Below are 8,681 nucleotides of genomic sequence, written 5' to 3' on the forward strand. Positions count from 1 at the left end.
AGTTCTTTGGGGGTAGGTCTCTCCCCACCTGGCCCTGCACCTCCGATCAAAATTGGGCCGGAAATGAATGAAGGCTGAGAAGCACTGCTCTACAAGAAACCCGAGACCGTCCTGGATAACGGACAGCAAGTCTCCCCATCGGAAAAACAGGATAATGGCATCAACTTCCTTTACACCGCACTCTGTGACCTGCGCAGGGAAAGGGCTCGATAAAAACTGGAGGTTGTTATTCTTGGTGTCAATGGATTTGGTTGATTTCTGTTCGGCTTCTCAAACTATTTACTATTATTTACGATTGCTACTCTTCCAAGTCACTCAACAGACGCATTTTGCTAATTACTTCTGGGACTGTTCCACATGATTATTGTTCATGGTCAAACTACGCCGAGGATGTGTCTACATGGGGACAGGCAGGAAAATTAATCTGAATGAACTAAAGGTGTGAATTGAACCGGGTTTAGTAAACCACATAAGATCCCCTGTGTGGATGCTTTCAGTCAGGCTTGGTCTACGTAACAAGGTCAGGTTGACATTCGTCACCTTGCGTCGACCTATTTGTGCACATCTACACTCAAATTTGTCTCCGTCGGACAGCGACACAGTAAAACACCTCCCAGAATGGCGTTGACCCTTAATGTGGCCTTAATTCAGTTTGACTTCATTCACTTTGGAAGTGAAACTGAGCCCTGGTCTACACTAGGACTTTAGGTCGAATTTAGCAGTGTTACATCGATGTAAACCTGCACCCGTCCACACAATGAAGCCCTTTATTTCGACTTAAAGGGCTCTTAAAATCGATTTCCTTACTCCACCCCTGACAAGTGGATTAGCGCTTAAATCGATGTTGTCGGCTCGAATTTGGGGTACTGTGGACACAATTCGATGGTATTGGCCTCCGGGAGCTATCCCAGAGTGCTCCATTATGACCGCTCTGGACAGCACTCTCAACTCAGATGCACTGGCCAGGTAGACAGGAAAAGAACCGCGAACTTTTGAATCTCATTTCCTGTTTGGCCAGCGTGGCAAGCTGCAGGTGACCATGCAGAGCTCATCAGCACAGGTGACCATGATGGAGTCCCAGAATCGCAAAAGAGCTCCAGCATGGACCGAACGGGAGGTACGGGATCTGATCGCTGTTTGGGGAGAGGAATCCGTGCTATCAGAACTCCGTTCCAGTTTTCAAAATGCCAAAACCTTTGTGAAAATCTCCCAGGGCATGAAGGACAGAGGCCATGACAGGGACCCGAAGCAGTGCCGCGTGAAACTGAAGGAGCTGAGGCAAGCCTACCAGAAAACCAGAGAGGCGAACAGCCGCTCTGGGTCAGAGCCCCAAACATGCCGCTTCTATGATGAGCTGCATGCCATTTTAGGGGGTTCAGCCACCACTACCCCAGCCGTGTTGTTTGACTCCTTCAATGGAGATGGAGGCAATACGGAAGCAGGTTTTGGGGACAAAGAAGATGAGGAGGAGGAGGAGGAGGAGGTTGTAGATAGCTCACAGCAAGCAAGCGGAGAAACCGGTTTTCCCGACAGCCAGGAACTGTTTCTCACCCTAGACCTGGAGCCAGTACCCCCCGAACCCACCCAAGGCTGCCTCCTGGACCCAGCAGGCGGAGAAGGGACCTCTGGTGAGTGTACCTTTTAAAATGCTATACATGGTTTCAAAGCAAGCATGTGAAAGGATTACTTTGCCCTGGCATTTGCGGTTCTCCTAGATGTAGTCCTAAAGCCTTTGCAAAAGGTTTCTGGGGAGGGCAGCCTTATTGCGTCCTTCATGATAGGACACTTTACCACTCCAGGCCAGTAACACGTACTCGGGAATCATTGTAGAACAAAGCATTGCAGTGTATGTTTGCTGGCATTCAACCAAAATCCGTTCTTTATCTCTCTGTGTTATCCTCAGGAGAGTGAGATATAATTCATGGTCACCTGGTTGAAATAGAGTGCTTTTCTTCAGGGGACACTCAGAGGAGCCCATTCCTGCTGGGCTGTTTGCCTGTGGCTAAACAGAAATGTTCCCCGCTGTTAGCCACAGGGAGGGGGGAAGGTTGAGGGGGTAGTCACGCGGTGGGAGGAGGCAAAATGCGACCTTGTAACGAAAGCACATGTGCTATGTATGTAATGTTAACAGCAAGGTTTACCCTGAAAGAGTGTAGCCACTGTTTTATAAAATGTGTCTTTTTAAATACCGCTGTCCCTTTTTTTTTCTCCACCAGCTGCATGCGTTTCAATGATCACAGGATCTTCTCCTTCCCAGAGGCTAGTGAAGCTTAGAAAGAAAAAAAAACGCACTCGCGATGAAATGTTCTCCGAGCTCATGCTGTCCTCCCACACTGACAGAGCACAGACGAATGCGTGGAGGCAAATAATGTCAGAGTGCAGGAAAGCACAAAATGACTGGGAGGAGAGGTGGCGGGCTGAAGAGAGTAAGTGGCGGGCTGAAGACAGGGCTGAAGCTCAAATGTGGCGGCAGCGTGATGAGAGGAGGCAGGATTCAACGCTGAGGCTGCTGCAGGACCAAACCAGTATGCTCCAGTGTATGGTTGAGCTGCAGCAAAGGCAGCTGGAGCACAGACTGCCACTACAGCCCCTGTGTAACCAACCGCCCTCCTCCCCAAGTTCCATAGCCTCCACACCCAGACGCCCAAGAACGCGGTGGGGGGGCCTCCGGCCAACCAGCCACTCCGCCACAGAGGATTGCCCAAAAAAAAGAAGGCTGTCATTCAATAAATTTTAAAGTTGTAAACTTTTAAAGTGCTGTGCTTAAAGTGCTGTGTGGCATTTTCCTTCCCTCCTCCACCACCCCTCCTGGGCTACCTTGGTAGTCATCCCCCTATTTGTGTGATGAATGAATAAAGAATGCATGAATGTGAAGCAACAATGACTTTATTGCCTCTGCAAGCGGTGATTGAAGGGAGGAGGGACGGGTGGTTAGCTTACAGGGAAGTAGAGTGAGCCAAGGGGCGGGGGGTTTCATCAAGGAGATACAAAGAGAACTTTCACACCGTAGCCTGGCCAGTCATGAAACTGGTTTTCAAAGCTTCTCTGATGCGTACCGCGCCCTCCTGTGCTCTTCTAACCGCCCTGGTGTCTGGCTGCGCGTAACCAGCAGCCAGGCGATTTGCCTCAACCTCCCACCCTGCCATAAACGTCTCCCCCTTACTCTCACAGATATTGGGGAGCACACAGCAAGCGATAATAACAGTGGGAATATTGGTTTCGCTGAGGTCTAAGCGAGTCAGTAAACTGCGCCAGCGCGCCTTTAAACGTCCAAATGCACATTCTACCACCATTCTGCACTTGCTCAGCCTGTAGTTGAATAGCTCCTGACTACTGTCCAGGCTGCCTGTGTACGGCTTCATGAGCCATGGCATTAAGGGGTAGGCTGGGTCCCCAAGGATACATATAGGCATTTCAACATCCCCAACAGTTATTTTCTGGTCTGGGAATAAAGTCCCTTCTTGCAGCTTTCGAAACAGACCAGAGTTCCTGAAGATGCGAGCGTCATGCACCTTTCCCGACCATCCCACGTTGATGTTGGTGAAACGTCCCTTGTGATCCACCAGAGCTTGCAGCACTATTGAAAAGTACCCCTTGCGGTTTATGTACTCGCCGGCTTGGTGCTCCGGTGCCAAGATAGGGATATGGGTTCCGTCTATGGCCCCACCACAGTTAGGGAATCCCATTGCAGCAAAGCCATCCACTATGACCTGCACATTTCCCAGGGTCACGACCCTTGATAGCAGCAGATCTTTGATTGCGTGGGCTACTTGCATCACAGCAGCCCCCACTGTAGATTTGCCCACTCCAAATTGATTCCCAACTGATCGGTAGCTTTCTGGCGTTGCAAGCTTCCACAGGGCTATCGCCACTCGCTTCTCAACTGTGAGGGCTGCTCTCTTCTTGGTATTCATGCGCCTCAGGGCAGGGGAAAGCAAGTCACAAAGTTCCATGAAAGTGCCCTTACGCATGCGAAAGTTTCGCAGCCACTGGGAATCGTCCCAGACCTGCAACACTATGCGGTCCCACCAGTCTGTGCTTGTTTCCCGAGCCCAGAATCGGCATTCCACGGCATGAACCTGCCCCATTAGCACCATGATGCATGCATTGGCAGGGCCCATGCTTTCAGAGAAATCTGTGTCCATGTCCTGATCACTCATGTGACCGCGCTGACGTCGCCTCCTCGCCCGGTATCGCTTTGCCAGGTTCTGGTGCTGCATATACTGCTGGATAATGCGTGTGGCGTTTAATGTGCTCCTAATTGCCAAAGTGAGCTGAGCGGCCTCCATGCTTGCCTTGGTATGGCGTCCGCACAGAAAAAAGGTGCGGAACGATTGTCTGCCGTTGCTCTGACGGAGGGAGGGGCGACTGATGACACGGCTTACAGGGTTGGCTTCAGGGAGCTAAAATCAACAAAGTGGGTGTCTTTACATCAAGGAGTATTTCAGGCAGGACTTCACGGAGGGTTCCAATAAGAAATGGTGCACCTAAGTTATCGTTCTTATTGGAACAAGGAGGTTAGCCTGGCCTCTGATTGATACATGGCTAGATTTACCTCGCTGCACCTTCTCTGTGAGTGACTGCAGTGTGACCTAGAGGAATGAGTCCCCTAGACAGGAGAGGAGGCAAATGAGTACAAAACAAATCTGGTCTATTTCTTGTTTTGATCCACTCCATCTATCTTTTACATCTTTGGCTGGCAGCAGACGGTGCAGAAGGACTGCATGCCATCCACATCTCAGGGCTGCTCGGCAGAAGATGGTACAGTACGACTGCTAGCCATCCTCATCTCTTGCCTGCCTGGCAGAAGATGGTACAGTACGACTGCTAGCAGTCCGTATCGCCTGCCCGCTCAGCATAAGACAGTTCAATAGGACTGACTGCAGGACTAAAGAGAATGACCTGGTCAAGTCACTCCAAATTTAGTCCCTGCGCCCATGTCTGCCCAGGCACTCCCAGCCGACGTGGCCAGGAGCACCTCGGACATGACAATGACGGCTACCAGTCGTACTGCACCATCTGCTGCCAGAAGGCAATGGGTTGCTGCTACTGTGTAGCAAAGCCGTACCGCATCTGCCAGCACCCAGGAGACATAGGGTGACGGTTACCTGAGCGGGCTCCATGCATGCCGTGGTATGGCGTCTGCACAGGTAACTCAGGAAAAAAGGCGCGAAACGATTGTCTGCCCTTGCTTTCACAGAGGGAGGGAGGGAGGGAACGGGGGCCTGACGATACGTACCCAGAACCACCCGCAACAACGTTTTAGCCCCATCAGGCATTGGGATCTCAACCCAGAATTTCAATGGGCAGCGGAGACTGCGGGAACTGTGGGATAGCTACCCACAGTGCAACGCTCCGGAAGTCGACTCTAGCCTCGGTACTGTGGAAGCGCTCCGCCGAGTTAATGCACTTAGAGCATTTTTTGTGGGGACACACACACTCGAATATATAAAACCGATTTCTAAAAAACCGACTTCTATAAATTCGACCTTATTCCGTAGTGTAGACATACCCTGAATTAAAGCCACTTAGGATCTGAATTAAGGCGTTGAAGCAGGGTTTAGTCCAGATTAGCTCATCCACTTCGATGTCACACCTTTAGCTATTTCTGATTACTTTTCCTGGGTGTCCCCACGTGGACAAGCCGTAGACATTGTTCGGGTTGAGCTTAGCACTTTTCAAATGATACAAAAAAATTCTGTTTTTCTTCTTAAAACCCATTTGAATGGCTGTAACGTAGCCACCTTGACTTTGAGGAGAAGAGAACTCCAAGTCCTACAAACCCAGGCATGGTCCGGAAGGAGCGACGAAGAGTTCGAGGCACCTCTGGTCCCGTGTCAAGGGGAAAAGGAGCCGAGAAGTGACGTGAAGTGAATTTAGCACCGTTATGAAGACTAAGATTTGCATCCACTCAGTGAAGACATTGTGGTGACTATTCAAATGGCCAATCTTGCTCTGGGCATCTGAGTCAGAATGGGAAGAAATATGGTTATTTGTGGGATTTACCAGCAGGAAAATTCCCTGAATAATGCCAGAAAAAAGGGCATTACCAATTGCTCAGGTCAAGGTGAACTTCCCAGGGGCAGGGAGCAACAGATCGGCTGCCCCGGTGCCCCACACATCCGGTGAGGGCGCTGTGACGTGGTGAGTGCAGACCTGCTGCCCACATGCCCGTCGCCATGTGGGTTGAGCCTTTTGGCTGCGGGTTCCATTCCCTGCTTCTTGGGGCACTTGTGCAGCGTTAGCCCCGACGTTACCCCACAGGAACCTGCGGTGAAATCCCCCCATGGCCATGGCAAACCCGGTTCATGCAGGTAACTGCCCCGCGTGGAACAGTGGCCACGCAGCCAGGCGGGCCAAGCAGCCACATGGGCAGGGGGTGGCGGGCAAGGTCAGTTTGCGGCACTGGAGTGGAAAGCCGATGGCAGGAGACCGGGAGGCAGAAAACGAAGGTCGTTGGTTACGTCCACACTACGAGCACTGCTCCGCACAGCTGAAGGCCCTTGGCCATTTTCTCTCGGGGTTATCCACCGCCCCGGGCAGCCGGAGCTGGGCCCAGGGAACAATTCCTCCACCCGCCCCCCGCGCCTCCACTGAACTGCGCGCAAGGATTTGATTTTGCTCAGCAACCCTTGATTTCACCGTGCCCGTCCAGCCCCAGCAGACCCGTTTCCCGGGAGAGCGGCCGGCTGAGACGACATTAGCAGCTGATGTCCGGTCGTCGGCTCGGTCCTGGGGGCTGGTGACCATCGTTATAAGGCGTTCGCGTTTGGAATCTCAGCACGTGAAATCAGGTTTCTCCCATTTCTTGCGACCGCGAACATAGAAACAGATACAAAATGGTGCTGAAAATCCCTCCTTTTGGGCCACTGGGAAAATTAAATTGAAAAAAAAAGCTTAAAAATAAACCGTGTTGGTGCCCGGTGCAATGCTACAAATAGACCCTGAGTTTTGCCCACGCGCCAGACGGCTCTGGGGGTGTGAATCTGAGGTCAGTGTTCAGTAAACCAGCGTGTGGCGGGCCCAGGTCCTCCCTGCCCCCCATTTCCAAACACCAGCACTGAGAACAGCTGGGATGGATCAGAAGGAGTCACCCCAAACCCATGAGCAGAGAGGGTCCCGCCAGCTAAGAGTTAGTGGAATATGGCCAGCCCCAAGGCCAATGGGAGTTAGGAGCCAAAGGATGCTTGAGGATCTGGGCCACGAATGGTTTGATGGCTGGCACAGAAGAGCAAGTCCTGAGTTCGGCCGGTGACCACTGGAGAAAGGACAATCAGCTCCGGCCCACCAGCCCAGAGAGTCCTCGCTGCTCCAGTCACGTACCCCGGGGCGGCCTCTCCCCCAGAGAGACATGGGGTGCCCCCAGCAGAACGACCCCACTCACGGCCATCAGGCAGAGCGGGTCAGTGCTGGGGCAGCGGGTCATCGTGGAGGGCTGAATTTGGGGGATCTCAGTGGCCAGGCCTGGGCGAGGGGTGCGTGTTGGGGTCCCCCCTGCTGTGGTCCTCTCTTTTGGAGGCTCACAGGGCACCTTTGCACATGGTCTGGCCTTGGTGTGCGGGGCTGGGGAGACCGTCCGGGGACGTGAGGGGGCTGCAGATCTGGGCCCTGCTCTGGGGGGCAGGTTCCTGCAGCCCCGTGGCCAGGCTGGGCTTTGCACCTGGAGCCGAAGAGGATCCTGAGTCCGATTCGTTTTGCCAACCAATCTGGGGGGACCTGGCGCGTTTCTTCTGCAGCCCTCTCCAGGGAGCCCGCCCCGGCCGCGGGCACAGCCGCAGGGCTTGCCCGCGGCGGGGCCGAAAGCGCCCGCCCGGCCCCGGGCGACGGTCGCCCGGATGGTGCCTGGCCTGGCTTCGTGGCGCAGGGGAAGGGGCTCTTCCATTGCCCAGGCCGCGCCAAAGGCCCGGGAGGCTTCTCCTGCCTGGCACCGGGCAGGGGGGTGGGGGTCCCGCGGCGGGCGGGTGGCCTGCTTGGGGGTGGCGGGCAGAAGGGAGGCTGCGGGGCCCAGGCATCCCTGCCCCCAAGGGGCCAGCGGACCCCGAGCGCCGGGGGCCCCGCGGTCCCACCGCAGGAGAGCAGCCGGGATCTGGGCCCGGGTGGCCCCCGGCTGGGGGGTCCCGCAGCGCGGCGGCGGCCGGGGCTCCCCGCGGGGGCGGCGCCGGGAGAGGCGGGGGGAGCTGCCGAGCGGAGTTGGCAGCGGCGCCGGCCCCTTGCAGAGGCGCCCGGCAGCCGGTGCAGCCGCGGCGCAGAGCCCGGGAGGGGCGGCGGGTCTGCAGACACCCGCCATGGGCTGCGCCGGGCCGCTCGCGTCCTGCCTCCTGCTGCTGCTGGGCTCGGCGCCTCTGCTCCCAGGTCGGGGGGCTGCGGGGCGCGCCGGGGGGCTGCGGGGCGGGGGCGCGCCGGGGGGCTGCGGGGCGGGGGGTGCCGGGGGGCTGCGGGGCGGGGGCGCGCCGGGGGGCTGCGGGGCGGGGGCGCGCCGGGGGGCTGCGGGGCGGGGGGGCGCCGGGGGGCTGCGGGGCGGGGGGGCGCCGCGGAGCTGGGGGCGCCGGGGGGCTGCGGGGCGGGGGCGCGCGGGGGGGCGGCGGGGCGGGGGGGCGCCGCGGAGCGGGGGGCGCCGGGGGGCTGCGGGGGCGCGGGGGGCCCCTGGGGCTTGGCTGGGGAGCGGCTCTGAGATAGCGCGT

At 56.1% G+C, this 8,681-nt stretch overlaps 1 protein-coding gene across 1 annotated transcript in view; it reads left to right on the top strand.

Moving 5' to 3' along the window:
* The first annotated feature begins 8,188 nt into the window (after nt 1–8,188).
* SEZ6L2 (seizure related 6 homolog like 2) overlaps nt 8,189–8,681 on the top strand; it is a 13,665-nt gene continuing 13,172 nt past the window's right edge. Inside the window, exon 1 of the mRNA XM_078853026.1 lies at nt 8,189–8,352. Within this exon, the coding sequence (XP_078709152.1) occupies nt 8,286–8,352 (67 nt within the window). The 5' untranslated portion in view covers nt 8,189–8,285. The remainder of the gene's footprint in view (nt 8,353–8,681) is intronic.

The sequence above is a fragment of the Lepidochelys kempii genome, chromosome 6 (assembly GCF_965140285.1).
Source record: "Lepidochelys kempii isolate rLepKem1 chromosome 6, rLepKem1.hap1, whole genome shotgun sequence".
NCBI classification, from domain to species: Eukaryota; Metazoa; Chordata; order Testudines; family Cheloniidae; genus Lepidochelys; species Lepidochelys kempii.